The sequence below is a fragment of the Sciurus vulgaris genome (genome assembly GCF_902686455.1).
Source record: "Sciurus vulgaris genome assembly, chromosome: 8".
Classification (NCBI taxonomy): Eukaryota; Metazoa; Chordata; class Mammalia; order Rodentia; family Sciuridae; genus Sciurus; species Sciurus vulgaris.
Genome location: NC_136468.1, coordinates 66,008,131 through 66,027,400, shown reverse-complemented (window position 1 = coordinate 66,027,400; position 19,270 = coordinate 66,008,131). Strand labels below are relative to the sequence as shown.

At 35.9% G+C, this 19,270-nt stretch overlaps 1 protein-coding gene across 3 annotated transcripts in view; it reads left to right on the top strand.

Moving 5' to 3' along the window:
• The window catches only part of RELN (reelin), a 472,616-nt gene that overhangs the window by 299,740 nt on the left and 153,606 nt on the right, over positions 1-19,270 (top strand). For all 3 annotated transcript variants that reach the window (XM_079149959.1, XM_079149958.1, XM_079149957.1), the window contains exons 12-14: positions 8,242-8,393; positions 17,466-17,578; positions 18,849-19,057. In XM_079149959.1, the coding sequence (XP_079006085.1) occupies positions 8,242-8,393; positions 17,466-17,578; positions 18,849-19,057 (474 nt within the window). The remainder of the gene's footprint in view (positions 1-8,241; positions 8,394-17,465; positions 17,579-18,848; positions 19,058-19,270) is intronic.

Sequence of the window (19,270 nt, the reverse complement as noted above, 5' to 3'; positions counted from 1 at the left end):
AGTGTAAATAAACATGATGCATGTAATAAGAACCTAAGAAAAAAACTGAATGTGAGTGAGATACAGGAGAGCCGACTAAAGAAGAGAATCTTTGAAATGCAATGCATGCTGGGAAGCCTTCAAATAGAACTCATCCTTTACCTTCACTAAGCTGTCATGGTAGAGGGAAAACCCAGAAATGCAATGAAGGTGGCACAGCCTTCAGTGCAAGTACACATCTTGCTAGACTTCAGAGGACTCGTACTGGAGATAAGCCTCATGAATATAAATGAATGTGGAAGGGTCTTTACCTATGGCACATCCCTTATTAAATATCAGAGAATATTTCCCAAATAGAGACCTTATGAATGTAATGAACTTTTTCAACATCAGAGAATTCATATGAGATTTTTTTAATACTTATGAATTTGATAAATATAAGGTCTTTTAGCCAGGCTTTGTTCTATACCTTAGCTCATACCTAAAGTTGCCACCTTTAGGTGGTTTCATATATCCTGGAGAATATAGTAAAACAAATTTTCTATACAATATGAAATGGTCTGTTACTGTTAGCGTACTTTATGCCAATATTAGTAGGGAAAAATCTGATTAAAATATTAGGTCTCTGTTTCCTTTGTTTATATTCTTAATGTTTTCTCCAACCCGTAATGAGATGATTTAAATTTCATTCTGAATTATAGTACATATAAACTGAATGCCTTTCCCTCCCTCCTTCTGTCTCCCTCCCTCCACCTTTCTCTCTCCCCCTAGAAATTATTTACTTGTTGCAAAGCAGATGTATAAAGTAAAAGTCAAAAGTCCCATCATGCTTAACCCTCACTGTTAAGATGTTGGCATATATTCAGAAATTTCTCTCCAAAATAACAACACTAGAACCACATTTTGCACATTACTCTTCAACTTGATTATTTTAAACTTAAAAACATATTTCAAATGCATCTTCTAGTCCATAAATATGAATCTTCATTATTTCAGAAAGGCAGTTTACAAGTTTATCTAACCAAACCCCTTTTGATAGACAAAATAACAAGTACACAAGAATGTTTTTTACAATATTTGCTGAAAGGTGAAAATTTGAGATTTCAGCATGTGTGTGTACATGTACTTGTGTATGAGTGTATGTATGTAATTTCAGTTTTGATTGCCAAATCCCCCTTCAAAGAATACATCATTTTTAAAGGTATTGAAGTACAAGCTGATTAAAACAATCTTATCCACAAAGCATTCCAAAGAGTTGATAGAGAGGACCATCAGCTTGCTAGCTAAGAAACTCCTTCAGATGATTTTTGCTTACAAGACTATTCCTTTTGGTATGACAACAAAAAATAGAAAGTCTTATTTTAAAGCTATAAATTAAATATTATTGTGACCTTGCTATCTCTAAAGAATGAGGTTGCCTCAAGGCATTTTATTGATAGGAAACTTTTTTAGTGTGTGCTCCAACATCACCCCATGCTATTTGTAATAAATAATAGATACCAATGTATTCGTGAGAAATAAGATAAAGGCTTTTATTTTATAATTAGTCATAAAAGAATAAATATAAATTGCTATGTTGTACAGAGCTCACCCCCTTAGGGGAACATTCCTTTAAATGAAGTTCATGTAGAACTGCTTTTCCTTGGAGAAAACATCATTTAAACCACAGAAGCAACATTCCTTTTGAGGGAAACTGTGGTACCATCCAAGATATCACTAAAACTATAGAGCCCCTCAAACTGCTGGTCTCCAAGGTTTGGTTATGTTATAATTTCACTTAATGGGATTATTATGTTAGGAGGGCATCAGGGACTATATCATTTTAAAACTGGAAATGATCACAACTTTGTGACCACACAGATTGGGACTCTAAAGTCCAAGGAGAGAGGAAACATTCTCCCCAAAGGCTCTCAGCAGCCGAGGTAGCTCTGGGATCCACTTAAGGATATTTTGCCTCTAACTATGCTTGAGCCAGTGTTTATATAAATTCATGAAAGAAAAAAGCTTGTGCTATAACAAGCTCCTACTGAATTTTTAATAATTGCAGGGTAATTTATTCAAAGCAGTGGAATTTTTACCAAAGGCATAATTTGTAAAAATTTAGGAAAGCAGATTTTCTGCTTCTCTCTCTTCAAAGTAAACTAAACTTTCCCATTCCATTTGATAATAAATATTTCAGTTTAAAAAGACATTAACTTCACTTTTGTTGTCTTCCAACAGCTTTAGCAGGAAAAATAAAGACTGAGAGTAAAACTGGGTGTGTTGGATTTTAAAATAAAGATTGAAAATACATGTACAGTCTGAATCGTATTTCACACAGCTTTGTGGTTAGAGGTTGTAAAAATAATTTATTTCAGATTAATCTAGAAAAGTTATTTACAACAAATAATTGAAAGTGACTAGTAATCTCATTTCTCACTTGAATAAAGGTTCTTTTAGTCTATGACAATTCCATCTTTTTCAATTTAATTTTTCCTTTAAAATGGTCTAAAGCAGATAGATGTCTAAAAGGAGTCATCATCTGCATCATTTATAACTTTAACTTGCTTTGTGGATCAGTAGGCTGAGTGGTTTAATTGGGATAAATGGAGCAAGTAAAAGACCAATGAACCAGTGTGAAGTTTTTCATGTCTGCATCAGGAGAGACTCCTGGTTAATTTACAAGTGAGACAGTGCCAGGAAGAGCTGTTACAAAAAGTTATTACTTATATGTACTCCTTGAATGATTGATATAATCACACACACACACACACACACACACACACACACACACACCTATGCATTTCCTAAGGTTTTGGTCCTAAATCTGTTATAAACTGATATGGTTCAACACATCCTCGTGTAGTCCCCTCTTTAGAACTATAACTACTAAGATTGCAGCAAACTGAGAAACAGGAGATGTCAGTTTTAGAGCCAGACAATAGCCTCAGGCAAGCCATTTACCTCTGTGTGTCCTAGTTTCCTCCACTTATAGATTATAATTGTGCAAATAACAAATCACCAATTAAACATGATAAGAAACAAGTAGAAGAAATAAGAGAAAATAAGAAAAAAATGAGTTTTTAAATATTAAATATTTAAAATTTTAAAATACCATGTAAAAATTCAAAATATTAATCTTTTATCATAAACTATATCCTTAAAATTATTATATTTGGAATTGTGTAATTATCATGTCACCTTCAATACCTATTGCCAATGGTGTGGCAGTGTAGTTATTTGTTATTTATTTGGTGTTCCTAAAAATTATTTCCCTGAATGACCTTTGCTTTGCAAATAGAATTAAGCAATCCACTATAGTTGATGAGCTTTATAAAAGAAATATAAAAATTATGGGTTTTTTTACTTGAATAATTGAACATTTTACCTAACATAGCTGTAATTCCATCTGCACTTACTGACTTACAGCAAAATTAGTCTGCTTTATGAAATTTTGTGGAACTAGAGTCTGTTTGTTGAGAGATGAATCTGTGACTTAAATACATTGCTTATAGATGCTTTCTTCTTTTCTTTTTTAGCAATGCTTTTCAATATATCCTAAGAATTGGATGGGGGAATTTATGGCTAATAATCATCATATTCATTTTCTTAGAAGGGAACATATCTTCATACCTTGGAGAACTGTTAATATTTAGCAACTAACAATTGTTTGCTTTATTATTTATGAAATTACTTTCTTTATAATAAAGTCACCAAGGATACAGGGTATGTAATTTAAATGTTTAAAGATAAGTGGAAGAGTCAATAACCAACCTGTGTTTAAAAATTGTTGATTATTTAGCATTTAAAAAAAATTGAATACTACTTGACAAAAGCCACTGATCTGAAAGATGACATAGCCCTTTAATTTGTTGTTAACATCCCTAATATAATTAAATGAGGGTCTAAAATGAGCTGATTTATTTCTTTTCATTCCTCATCATTGTCAATAGTACCATCCTGCTGAAAAATTTGAAGTCGTAATGACAAATCTGAGTTCACATGGTCATTTCCCGGAAATGTTGAATTAGTATGATAATTCTTTTTAATACTTAGCCATAGGCTAGGGAAAGAAATGAGCAGAAGCCAGGAGCAAAGATTAAACCTAGATTGTTAGCCTTCTAGCTCACACTTAGATAGTTCAGGGCATACCACACCCACATATAATCTAAGGCTAACAATTTGGGTTAAAATACCCATACAAGACACTTGACAGATGGCAGCTAGAGCTGATATTCTTGTATAAAGCTGGGACCCTGGAGAGTCCCTCCTTCATAAAGACATAATTAGAATAATAGCTCCTTTCATTGATTCCATTCCCAAGGGAATGGACACCCTAAACAAATGTAAAATTCGCATTCATTCTACCTGGGTTATAAGAAAAAAAATTTTTTTGGTACTAGGGATTGAACTCAGGGGCACTCAATCATTGAGCCACATCCCCAGCCCTATTTTGTATTTTATTTAGAGGCAGGGTCTCACAGAGTTGCTTAGTGCCTTGCTTTTGCTGAGGCTGGCTTTGATTTCACCATCCTCCTCCCTCCGCCTCTGAAGCTGCTGGAATTACAGGCAAGCACCACCATGACTGGTTAGAAAATTCTTAGTGGAGAAATTAGTATAAAAATGAATTCAGAACCAGGGAAGCTCTGAAGTGCTCATAAACACAAATGCAAAACCCCCATGGAATTCACAATGAAAATAAGTCCATAAGGAAATTAGGTGAACTTACAACGTGAAACTATCAACTACATGATTTTATGATACACCAAAAAGGACAGTTAGCAAATAAATAAAAGGAGAAATTGGTAAAAGAAACTATGAGGGAGATATAAAACAAATATGATTAAATGACTTTAAAGAATTTTTTTAAAGAAGGGATGCTATTAAGAAAACCTAGTAGATATTTAAAAGCACCAAGGAGAACTTTTAAAAATGAAAAATACAGTCATAGAAATTAAATATTCACTGTATAGTTTTAAAAAGTTAGAAGGAACTGAAGAATTAAAATACTGTACTACAGATAGAGCTGAGAGAATAGCACAGGCTATGCAATACAGAAAGAAATAAAAATAATAAGAGTGAAAGACATGAAAATATAATATGAAATACATAGATCTAAAATTCCAGAATAAATGTAGAAAGACTGGGCAAGGATTAATATATTAAAAGACAGTAACTTACAATTTTCCAGATCTGATTAAAGATATGAATCCTCAAAGTAACAAGGCTCATCAGTTACTCAAAACATAAATAAACCTATACCTTCATTCATCAAAAACCTTTAGAATACCAAAGACCAAGACAAAAAAAGGCAAGCAAACAGAGAAAAAAGATTATTTACAGAGGAGCAACAATTAAATAGATAGTTTCTTATGAGTGAAAACAGAAATCGTGGATTCTTATCCTGGCCCAAGCATGGTTGTTCATGGAACTCAAACAAGGTCATTCTTCTGTTCACTAGGAAGACTCAAGAGCAGCCAAGACCAAGTATGAAGAAGTGAGAGGCATGTAGGGAGGGTAACAGCTATCATGAGTTATTATACAGATATAGTAATTCCAACCACTTGGTTTCAACACAGAGATAGCCATATTGACTAATGGGGCTGGAGCCTGGAGACATTTATAGGAGATTGTTTTGTGACAGAAGTGGCATTACCAGTCAATCATTTGGGGAGGATTTTGTGAATAGTGCTGGGGTAACTGATTGTCTCTATAGAAAAAATTAAACTGGATCTCAACTTCATTTATTATCCAAAATCAATTTCAAATGAATTAAAACTACAAAAAGGGGAAAAGCAAAACTTTAAAAATCAAGGGAATCTCTCTATGATCTCAGAGAAATACTTATTAAACAGAAAAAAGGTCACAAGCATAAATAAAAGATAAATTCAAAACTTTTTATATATCCAAAGACACATAAACAAAACGAAAAAATACTTATAGCCAAGAAAAGATTATAATTACTATCCAGAGTAAACACATTTAAATCACAAGAAAATGAGACAGAAGAGACAGATCCTAATAGAAAATGGACAAAGGGTAGAAATAGACAACTCAGAGAAGAGCAAACTCCAACTGGCTATAAACATGAAAAGATTTCCAACCTCATTAGTATCATGGAAATGCCAAAGTGAGATAAAATTTCATTCCCTTCTCTTAGGTCAAATTATAAAAGTTTGACAAAATCAAGAGAAGGTGAACTTGTAGGGAGACAGGAGTCTTAAACCTACCTGATAACAGGAACAGGTATTTATCCAATTGTTTTGAAGAATTAATATGAAGTGACATATCACACAGTAATTCCACTTCCAGTCATGTACCCCTGTAGCCTTTCTCAACTGTCTTGTAGGAGAGGGTGAAGATGAAGTTAGAGAAAGCAGAGGAACGTGAAGATGGAATTCAGGGAGCCCATTGAATTAGCTTTTACATTCTTTCTGGATCTGGAATCCTTTCATGCCTCCATCGATCCACACAGATTATTGAGTTTCTACTGGATATTGGACACTGGGCTAAATTTAAGAATATAAAAATAAAACACCTGTCTTAGGAATTGACACATCAAGGATAAAGAAAGGCATATAAAGAAGTAATAGCAATATGCAGTGAGCAGTGGCATCATGAAGGAAGACTCTGAGAGGGTGGTGGGGCTGTCTAGGGGAAGTGAGGGAGTCTGGGAAGGGCCATATAGAAAGGCATATGATATTTAAGGGATATCTTGGAGAATGACTCTGAGTTTGTTCAGTAGACAATGACTAATAGTATGGAGACCTGACCAAAAAAAAAAGTTTAATACTTTAAATTTGTGTTATATAGCCAAAGAGTTTGGCAGAATATAAGGAGTGACAAAGAGCAGCTAGGGAGGTGGGGCCAGAAAAGTGTTCTTGGGTCAAGCCAGGAAGGACCTTATATTCTATATTAAGGAGTTTGGAATTTGTTTGGATAAATAAAGGAGGCACATAATCATATTTGCATTTTAAAAATATCACTCTGAGTTCTACTGAATGGAGACTGAACTCCTCTTTCTGAGCTCTTCATGAGTTGCTTCATAATCAAATGTATTTTCTGCTGTTCCCCAGTACACACACTCCACTGTCTGTTAATATTTCACTGTTAATAGATCGGGATCATACCCAGTTCTCAGCCTATACTCACATGTTGTCATCAACCCCAAATACAGTATGTGACAGGCTCAGGAGTCAGATTGCATGGGTTTGAGTACCGTCCCCATCTTTTGTTGACTGTCGTAAGCTTCTCTGAATCTCAGTTCCTTTATCCAAAATAGGGATAGAGTTGGGCATGTAATCCCAGAGACTCAGGAGGCTGAGACATAGGATCACACAAGTTCAAGACCAGCCTCAGAAACGTAACAAGGCCCTAAGCAACTTTAAGAGACCCTGTCTCAAAATAAAAAAACCAAGGAATGTGGAGCACTGGGGCTGTAGCTCAGTGGCAGAGTGCTTTCCTAGCCTGTGTGAATGGGTAAGGCGCTGGGTTCAATCCTCAGCATCACATAAAATAAACAAATAAAACAAAGGCATCCTGTTCATCTACAACTACAAAATTAAAAAAAAAAACAAAAAACGGAATGGGGATATGGGGATATGGCTCAGTAGTTAAGAACCTCTGAGTTTAATTCCCAGTACCAAAAAATACATTAAAAATTAAAAAAAATAGAATAGAAATAGTTATTGTCATATTGGTTCTGTGAGAATTAAATGAGTGTAATCTGTGAAGTGCCTGAAAAAGGAGCTGATACCTAAGTTAGCACTAACTAGGAGTTGACTATTTCAATTCTCATGTACATATCCAAAGACCTATTGGACCAGACCCAGTTTAAAATCCTGTCTTCTTTTTGAAATCTTGCTGGACTTTTGCCAGCTCTTACAGGTTTTCACTTTATAACTATTTTTAATATGCAAAACATCATACAAGGGTTTATATTGTGATACTGTCTTCAGTGGTTCACTGTTTCCTTAGTTCACATCTGATTCCCCAACTCAATTGCAAGTAGTTTGAGAGTAAACACTGCCCCATTCTGGAGTACGCTCTGGCCACATGGTAGGCAAACTAGCATAGTACTGATTAAACTAATCATTTCTAGAAAAGAACCATAACTATGAACGGGATGTATTCCAAGTATATTCATTGCCTAAAATCTGAAGTACCACACCTTCATTTCAGAGTTATTCATTGCTAAATAAATGTTCTTAATTTAAAAAAAAGTTTTTACTTTATTGATTTAGTAGTCTAATCTCAATGATTCTTTTTTTGTTTGTTTTAAAGATGGGACATCTTGGGAGCTGTTATTGGTACAGAATGTGGAACAATAGAATCAGGTTTATCAATGGTCTTCCTCAAAGATGGAGAGAGAAAATTATGCACTCCATACATGGACACTACTGGTTACGGGAACCTGAGATTTTACTTCGTTATGGGTAGGTACATTTTGAACAAACTTTGTCGACATTAGGGCAAATTCCAGGCAAGTACTTATCTCTGAGAAAGTAAGATTGTTTGTTCTCTACCATATAAAATGAAAATTCATGAAATACAAACTCTCTAGACAGAGCAAAGACCTGTGACATTCATCCTGCTGCAGGCCAACCCTGCTGGAATCTTCTTGTCAAGGGCTAATCTTAGCATGCCACTACAAGGCCTCAAGAAAAACACCACAATATCTTCCTTCACTTCTCCCTCTATGGTCGTGGCTGAGAAGACAATAGGAGAGAGGCTAAGCACAAAGCAGCCCCTTTGTCCACAGCCAGTAACCTCACCAAAAAGCAGTCATCAAGATGAGTCATTTGTTTTCATGGATCTCCCATCATTACATAATCTCTTTGTTGTGGGAGGCTGAAAAAGACACACGTTTATAATATTTTATCATACTTTAATAATATTCTCTACATTCTTTTTGCAAACATGTAAAGGAAGTATTCATAAACCATGTTTTTCTTTAAATTTATTAAAGAGTAAACAAAGTTGGAAAGATACCCAAAGAAGAATTAGGGGTTTGAAATTTGTGCACCGGCCCCCCAAAGTTTATCCTGCTAGTCAACAAGAGCCACAGTGACATGTTCTTTCCTGATGTCATTCCAGAAATGTGTGTAGGTGTCACATGCCTTCTTTGTTGAGTGACTGGGAAAGCACAGGCAACATCTGGAAGTGAAACAGGAAACAAACATTGTCTACCTTTGAACTTACTAGCAAAGATGTCAGTTCAGCAGGACAAACAGGTCTCCTGAGTCTAGGCTTCTTCGGCAGTGGCTATTTATCTCACATCCCACACTTCACCTCTTTGACAATCATCCAGCTCAGATTTGCATGGTAAACCTCAGGACCGTATAATGCTTGCAAGCATATTTCCTGTGTGATGCTAACTCATTTCCAATAATGATCTGTTTGATAACTGAGAAGGCATAGATAGAAAATAAGTAATCTCACATTTAAGAAAATCCTTGCCTTGACTCTGAATTGGTTTGTATATTTAAAGGCCCAGAGTTCATTTCGTTTAAATAATTCATATTCATGCTGTCTCTCATTTTATTAAAAATGATTCCTGTAAAACCTATTGCAAAAAAAAAAGTTGGAATGAATATTTATTATGCCAGTCTAATTTAGACTTTTTTCCCTTTTTACCATTTTGACATAATGAATTTGAATTCTTAACTTTTTCATAGTAAAGCAACCCAGTTAAATGTGTTTATATAAGACTAAGTCCTCATTTAAATTCCTTTATATAAGTGCCTATGTATGAGATATTAAGTCATCTTTATTTCTTTCTAGAACAAAGCAAGTTTTTAACTAATGAATTAAAGTAGTATTGACCATACAGGAAAACTTAACTTGAATGAACCCAAAGAAAGTGCATTATCCCAAATAAAATCATCTCCATTCAATTAAAAAATAAGAAATGGCTATTAAATGTAGGGTCCTGGACTAGGATATGTGGATATTACAACTGGGGAGAATAATGCCACCAGAATCACAAAGTTGCTGGTCAAATGAGCCTAATAGATAGACTTACATATCTTTGATAGTTATGGATATAAAAATTACTTAGACACAGCCCCTGCCCACAGGTAACATCTAACTATGTACAGAAAGAATGCAGGATGCTGTAGTAGAATGAAACTGCTAAGGAAATGCAGAAAAAAACTGTGAGCAATCACAGTGGGAAATAGTAGTGAAGGGGATAAGCTAAAGCTTCATAAAGGAGATGGCATTTGAACTCTGCCTTGAAGACTGGGCATGATTTGCTTTTAAAGGAAGAAGAGAATTCTAATCTAAGCCATTTGGGAAAAGGGCATGAAAATAAAAGTACACAGTAAGTTTGGGACTGGGTGATTCCCCATACTTAGATGAATGGAATTTCCCATACGTAGTCCAAGTAACCAGAAGAGCTAGAAAAGTAAATTGGGACTGAGTGGTGATTTCCTTTAATCCTGAAGAGTTTGGTTATCTCCTTCTAGGTTACCTGGGTCCATCAGAGGGTTATTGTTGATTCTGCAGAATATCTTCTAGTGGGCTTTAGAAATATTCTGACAGGAGAGTGAAGGAGACTGAAACAATAAGAAATCAGAGGGCAGTATACTAGTTAGGGCAAGTTTATCAGATAAAAGAAAGAGAGAAAGAAAAAATGGTTAAAGAAAAAACTACAGCCCCAGTTAAACTTATATTACAGATAAACAATAATTTTTGTATAAATATTTTCCCTGCAGTATGTTTATCTGGCAACCCTAAATTAGGAGGCTATTGCACTAGTCCAAGCAACAAAAGAATCCAGGCAGTTATGCTGGTAATGTCACCGAGAGGACAGAGGGGATAACTGAAAAGATGGAACCTTCAGTTGGCTCCCAGTTGACTGTGGGGCTGTGAGAACCATATTAGAGAGGACACAGATTTCTCTTCAGGGTGACTGGAAAAATAGTGTCATTTCCTAAAATAGGAAATTTCAAAAAAAAAAATAATAAAGGAGGCTAGTGTGCAGAAGATTTTGATATTAGATATGTTAAGACTGGGTTTTCTCACATGTCATGAGAAGGAAGGAATTCTATTCAGGGTTTGAATCAGATTTGAAAATCATCCACATACAGGTGACAGCTGAAGCCCCTGGGGTTGTTGCGTCTCCCAAGTAGAAGGTAGCATAAAGCATGAAAAATTCTTAGGAAGAACCCTCAGGTAGATATAGGTAGAAGGACAGAGTAGGCAAAGGAGATGGACGGAGAAAGGGCTTCAAGGGAGGCCTGAGGAAGGTCTGTCATTTGACACCAAAGGATACAAGACAGTGATTCAGGTGGGGTGACAGGGAGGTGATCTGCAGTGTACACAATGCCACAGGTAGAGAGCCATCCAGGATAAGGCTGAGAGGCCTCCAGTGACCTTTCAGAGAGCATCCCCCATGTGATGCCCGGGAAGCCGAAGTATAAGGAGTTAAAAAAAGACATGTCACTGAACTAGGATTGCTCCTTCAAGAATGTCATCAGTAGAGTTAAGAAAAGAAATAGGGTCTGGATCTTGAGGAAACCACAGTATCCAGGGAAGGAATTCATTTTAGGACAGGAGAGGGGAAGAGAGGGGAAGGTAGGGGAAGGATGGGTAGGATAAGGCTGGACCTATAGAAAAAAACAAAAATTTGATAGCTAGTGGGAAAGAAAGTACTATAGGAAGTGATTTATGATAAGACAGTTTATAAATAACCCCTCTGGCACCTTTGGAGAATCAGTGGCTAATTGTTAATCTAGATGACTTCAAACTCCCTCCCCCTTAGACCCTGTCCTTGATATATTATATCCTTGTTTCATATCAGATTCCTGTGACTCTAATTTCTGGAAAACTTGTTCTGCTTCCAAAATTTAGTTCAAAGTCTATTTCCTTTGTTTATGTATTCATTTATTCAAATACAAATTCACTGAGGGCCAGTATCCAGCACTGTTTTTAAAAGTCAGAATGCAATGAACAAGACAAAATTAACCTAACAGACATCATTCATTTGATTATTTGTTTATTGTTCCTCCAACAAGTTATTTACCGAGCATCTACAATGTGCCCAGCTCTTTTAGCCCACACTTGTATCTCTTTCCCCTGAATTTTTACTGCAACCATGGCAGCACAACACAGTTTACTTCTAATGGTCATTCTTTCAGATAAGGAGCAACATATCCCCCTTAGCAATATGTTCCAAAATCTCCAATGGATGTCTGAAACCACAGATAGTACTGTACCCTTTACCTACTGGTTCTTTACACAAATACGTACCTATGATAAAGTTTGATAAATTAGGCACAATAAGAGATTAACAACAACTAATAACATAGAACAATTATAATAATAAACTGCAATAAAAATTATGTAAAGATCCTCTCCGTCTCTCTCTCTCTCTCTCTCTCTCTCTCTCTCTCTCTCTCTCTCTCTCTCTCTCTCTCTCTCTCTCTTTCTCTTTCTCTTTCTGAAGCGTTAGTATTTTCTTTCTGTGGCTGACCATGGGAAACAAACTATGGAAAAAAAAAAAAAAAACAGGAATAGAAGAGACTCCTATATACTGTTCTCACTAAATAACAAACTTTCTGAGGTCAAGATGTATTTCCTCTTCTAGTCCAGTGCTCTGCAAATAGTAAAACCTCAAAAAAAATCACTTTCTAAGTATGCTATTTAAAATAATATTTAAAATACTTAAAAACCAGCCATTCATCTAGTGTTTATTGAGATCATTTCTTGTGTTCATTGCTATACACGATGTCCCCTGAGTGCTACTTTCCACAATGCATCAAAGGTGATGGAGCTAAAGGAGCTGATGTCACTGGAACTTCGCAAAACTGATAAATTGCCCCCAGAGGGCTCTTTCAGATAAACTCTATCATCATTTTAATGTCCTGGATCCTTTTGGACCTTCTTCTGCCATTCTGGGCTGGGTGAGGCTCTCACATGTTTTGCTTCTCTCTGAAAAGCAGATGCAGTTCATGGAGTCACCTTAGGAAAGCACAGAGGGTACAGGGGAAAAGCTAATGAAATCACAGAGAACTGATAATTCGGGTCCTGTCTTTAGGTGTGGTGCACCAAACCCACATCATCTGGGACCTTTCACCTTTGTAGTTCTTTTTCCTGGTAAGCCTTCAAATGTGTTCAGTGCTCAATTTAGGAAAAAAATCTGATTTTTCTAAAAGGGAATTTTGTTTTCTCATGGATCCTTTCCCCCAGAGATCATCATTTACCATGACTTTACTAACTGTACTTATCACAACATTGAAGTGTGTAATAAAATGCTAAAAACAATGATATGAATGTCAAAATCATAAGATGTTCTCAATGGGTTGTTGACCTTGAGCAATAAGCATCCATTGGGATGAGATGTACATTATCATCATCATATCTACTTTCTCTATTTTCAGTTCTATATTACTTAATACAGTAAATTTTTATTATATGCCAATTTACTTATGCCAAACACATCTAACATGCCAAATGTTAATGCTTTATAAATGCCATCATCCAGGCTGGGGATATAGCTCAGTGGTAGAGTGCTTGCCTAGCATACATGAGGTCCTGAGTTCAATCCCCAGAACCACTTAACAAACAACAAACAGAAAAACATACCATCATCCAAAACTCCCCTTCTGATTAATAGTGTAAATTTGAAGTTAAACTAAACAACATTAAATACAGACCTGACTTTGGTAATATGGGCTCATTATGTACTTGTTACAGTTTGGATATGAAGTGTCCCCAGAAAGCTCATGTATGAGACAATGCAGGAATGTTCAAAGGTGAGATGATTAGATTATGATAGTTGTGACCTAATTGGTGGATTAATTCATTTTATGGATTAATAATTTAAATGGATTAATGAGTTGTAACAATAGGCAGGTAGAATATGCTGGAGGAAGTATGTCACTGCGGGGGATGCAGTTGGGGGTTATATTATCCCTAGATCCTTGTACTCAAACTCTCTCTGCTTCCTGGATGCCTTGAACTGAACAACTTTCCTCTTCCATGATCTTCTACCATGATTTTATGCCTCATTTTGGGCCAACAGCAATGCAGTCATCTGTGGACTGAGGCCTCTGATACCATGAGCCAAAATAAACTTTTCCTTCTCTAAGTTGTTCTTGTTGGGTGTTTTGGTCACAATGACACAAAGCTTACCAATACAATAACCTCTCTTGATCTCAACTTCTCTCAGCAACATGGATACATGTTAATACTTACCCAGAAATGTTGTTATGAAGTGAAAGAAGGTAATACTTGTATTATCATGGCATACTGTAAGTGCTCAAGAAAAAGTAAACATTATTACTCTTACATTAGTAATACTCTAAAAGTCTGGCCTAAAAGAAAACCCTGGTCCAGACATTGCCTTCCATCATTTGCAACATCAATTCTTTATGAAACTGAAAAGTCACAGATACCTTCCTTCAAGATCTGGACCGTATCTCTTCTTAACTCTACACTGAACATATTCTAGTTCAGTGATATCTTTTTTTTTTAAAACTCCATGGGCTTTGGCTTCCCAGGTGTTGCACATTTGGAATGCTCTCTCAAAAGCCCCTAGTGATCTCAGCCCTTATCCTGGTTGATCTTTCTCTCTGTGGCATTCTCTATGCTGAAGATCACCTCCCTGTCATCCCACCCAGAGTCACTCTCCTCCATCCTCCTTGGGAATTAAGTAGGTTATTGGGCAGATTTTCTCACAAGTGACTGAACTATAAATTTAGTGTGTTATGAGCTGGGATCTCAATCTGCTTTCCAAAACTTTTTGACCAAATACGGACGTTAATGTCCCACAGCTCCACCTCGTAACTTACTGCTATCCCACAACCCTCTGAGCAGCTCTAGGAACACATCAATAGAGTGAGAATGTGTGCAAACTTCCTCATTCTCTGGCTCAACTAGATACTGTGGTAGCAAACTCCCAGAATCATCTAGTCTGTCTTAAAGAAACTTAGTTTTCAAGCCAGACCCTGGCTTCTCTGCCATTGAGCCAATTTCTTGGGTTGCTTCCACTGGATTTGCTCATAAATGCCAAATAATTTTAGGATTAACCTAGGAGAATTTAGTTAGGAGTATTTGCACAATATAAGTCTAGTAGTATATTTCCAAAGCCAAATACAAGGCATCTATTAAGCTAGTAGTTTAGATTTTAGGAAGATGAAATAAGGATGTCATATAAATAAGACAGCTTGCCAATCAAAATGGCCTTCACTGGTGACATTGGTGGGGTCATTACTGTCAACTATGTATGTCTCAGGTTTATAGATTCAGAAAAATCAATTTTCTTAATGACCCCAGAAATGGGATCTTGGAGACTGGTTCATGTTATAAGCTCTGAGGAGGCTTATGGACAAATCATAATTCTTATCAATAGGTATGACAATTTTAACTTCTAAGCATGGAGGAATAGACAGTGTTTATAGGATCAAATTGAATATATCTATCACCCAGTCATTTTAATGGCAAGAGTTCCAGAACTATGATAATCTGATAATCATTCTTCACTGAAGGACACATCTTGCCAAATGAAATCCCCATGACTTGCCTTGGTTATTAACAGCCCTTTTATTCCTGTCCAGGCTATGGACATCCTGTGAAAGTCTTGCTCTCTGATGCCCTTCTTTTTTTGCTAATATCTCTTCTATTATTGTGAGATTTCTTGTACTGATATATAACATCACTTAGCAAATCATTTCTTCCCAAGATGGAGTTTGAATCAAATATTTATAAGTAATTGACACTTTCTTGTTGTGTTTTATTTCACATGGTGTGTCTCAACCATTATTTATTTTACTAGGTTATTTCCCAAAGGGTAATCTCATTCTAGAATTCTGGGATTGCATTTCTAGCACCATAGAGTGCTAGCAGTAGCAGGTACCTGTAGATAAAAATTAACATTGATGGTGGCTGATTTAAGAACTGAAGGAATTTTTTACATAATAGTAAAAGTAAAAAGTTAATGTTATAAACTTTGGGCCTTAAGGATAGAATATTTTCCAGTAATTGCATGTACACTTTCACACTCCCCTTGTTATGATTGTGACTAATATGAAGGATAATGGTGGGTGGGGAGAAGTGTCTAGTTAAGCATGCTATCCTTTAAAAGCCAAGTTATTCAGACAATTGTTAGAAGTCAGAAATAGCAAGAATTATTGTCCAAGTACAGTAGTGAAAAGAACAGAGTGTTATGGTTTAGATATGAAGTGTCCCCCAAAAGCTCATGTGTGAGAGACAATGCAAGAAAGTTTACAGGTGAAATGATTGGGTTATGAAAACCTTAACTGAAACAATGCATTAGTTCACTTGAATGGATTAACTGGGTGCTAACCAGGCAGGTAGGGTGTGGCTAGAGGAAGTAGGTCACTGGGAGTATGACTTTGGGGTATACATTTTGTCCCTGGTGAGCAGGGTTCTCTCTCTGCTTCCTGATGGCTCTATCCAGAGCTGCTTTCTTCCACTGTATCCTTCCACCATGATGTTCTGCCTCACCTCAGGCCCAGAGTAAAGGAGTTGGCCGTCTATGGACTGAAATCTCTGAAACTGTGAGCCTCAAATAAACTTTCCCTCCCTTAAATTATTGCAGTCAGGTCTTTTGATCACAGCAACAAACAAAACTGACTAAATACAGAGGATCAAAGGGTAAAAGATCAAAGGGCAAAAGAATTACACCTACTCATGGCTTTTACCACCTAGTTAAATGATGTTGCGCTTCTGGTACCTTCTCTGTTATTCAAGTCATCATCAGCATAATCTTAATTTCATTATCCAGAATAATTTGAAGTACCTTCCAGTTCTAATAGTATATCATTTCCTGTGACTGTGAAGTAGAGTGATAGTGAATAAACTACTCTGTGCGTCTTCCAATAATTGAATGAGGTACCAAATATAAAATTGAAAAATGCAAAATGAACTGCACTTAAAATACAAATATATATGCTAAAATACAATAGGTATTACTTTGCAACAGTCTGAATGACTTTAGAAGTCTTCAATGCAGTTTATCACCAAACTTGTTTTAAAACCGTAATCAATAACTTCTGAATTTTGACCATAAAGACCTCAAATATAAGAAAGTCATGGTTTATTAAAAAGCAAGAGCACTTCTTTTTTATTGATTCATTTAGTTATATGTAACACTAGAATTCATTCTGACATAATATATAAAAGGATGGAATATTATTTGCTCTAATTCAGTCCCCAGTATTTCCCCTTTCCTTCCCCAAAAGTGTATCATTTTTAACAGTGGTTTGAAACAGGGACATGTGGTCACTGCTCAACACAGACATTTATTTAATCCCACTAAGCAAATAGTTACTTTGACCTTCACAAATATCAAGTCTTTAGTGGGGCTCATCTGAACTATCTTCATAAATGATTTCCTTGGGTTTGGTTATCTTCATTTAGGATTATTCTTAAGTGACATTTGGGTACCATAGTTATTTCTTATTCTGAAATTTAACACTGTATTTGATGTTTGGGGCTGCAAGTTAGTACTAACACCATGAAATTTTGGCTTGGTACAGGAGGAATTTGTGACCCTGGAAATTCTCATGAAAATGACATCATCTTGTATGCAAAGATTGAAGGAAGAAAAGAGCACATTGCACTGGATACCCTTTCCTATTCTTCATATAAGGTACAAATTCCAATCCTTGTGCCAAATGCTCACCTCACAACTCCCCAGACAAGCCAAAGTCAAAACCATGAAGACTATGCTAGATGCAGAGAATAAATCTCTCTTTGAACAGCCCAAGAAATTGCCAGGTTTTTTTTTTAAAGTGACATGGACATTTTAATATTCACTTTTATTTCTGATACAAATGAAAAATTAGATTTTATCAAAAGGAAAGAATTATAACCCATCAGCAACAATAAAATGGAACCAAATACTCTGACAGTTATTCTTGTCCCCAGGAAAGCTCTAAATATGACTGTAATTATGCAGCCTTACAGCCTTGCTATCAAGCATAATGAGTATCTATCCAGCCTTTTGAGATTTCTTAGGTAGATGACATTGTAGCAGTATTGTTATTGTTACCTTTTCTTTCTTCTTTGCTAATTAGAGTGACTGAGGTTGACCTTTTTCCTTTGCTCTTTGGATATAGGACAAATGTTATCTCTGGTTATTTGCAAATATCTTCAAATTCATGTGAGATGCTTATTACAGGATGTACAATTAAAATTGTTTTTTATCATAGTAGATTTACTTGTACTGAGACTATACCCACATGCTTATTATTAGTCAGCTTTCTGTTCACATTGATGGTACCATAGAACTTTAAAGAGGTTAAACAGAGCCAACACTGGAAACAACTAGAGAAAATATCCAGTATGCTCCCAAGTTATACTACTTGGGATTTCATAGTGAAGTACTCTTCCATCAGTGACATGGTAGGTTTATATCTGCTCTGGTATCTGCATGTCTCAGACCAAATCGATTATGTAAATTATGTAGTAACTCATTGGCTCTGACTGTTTCTGCTTAGAGTACTATTTTCAAAATACCTATTTGGATAACCATTAATATCATACAAATCCACTTTTCAAAGCACTATTGATAAAGCCAAGTAAATGTCAAGTTGCCTTTGTCTTGTGCTAAAGTAGATAAAATGGGTAAACATACTTTGATAACTTTTAAAAACCTTAGACCAATTTGTCTTTGAGCAGAGAGCCTAATCACACACAAGGGGCCCCACTTGTCTTCAATGGAGGGATTCTGAGTCACTGAAACAAATGCTCCTTGATGGCATCTTCTACATGAAATAACAACAGAACACAAAGGACATTGCCTGATTCTCAATAGATGGCAGTTATGTATTTAGTTATTACTAGAGAGAACCTAGGAGAATTCATATTGACTAACACAGGAAAGATTATGAGTGATTTTGGTTTCTTTTATTTGGAAGGTTCCATCTTTGGTGTCTGTGGTCATCAACCCTGAACTTCAGACTCCTGCTACCAAATTTTGTCTCAGGCAAAAGAACCATCAAGGACATAATAGGAATGTCTGGGCTGTAGACTTTTTCCACGTCTTACCTGTTCTCCCTTCTACAATGTCTCACATGATACAGTTTTCTATTAATCTGGGATGTGGAACACATCAACCTGGGAACAGGTAGGAAACCCTGTTTTGTGGGTGAACTAACTTAGTTAAAAATGAACATGTGGACTTGGCTATTAAATCAGAGAATTTCTTAGTAGGCATGTAGCTGAATTTTTAATAAAATATCCATTAATAAAATACACATTTTCCCCAAAAGAAAAGTCCTTCAGTTAATACGTGGGTTATGATTGGGTAGATTTTAAGTAGGAATTGGCTTCATTCTAA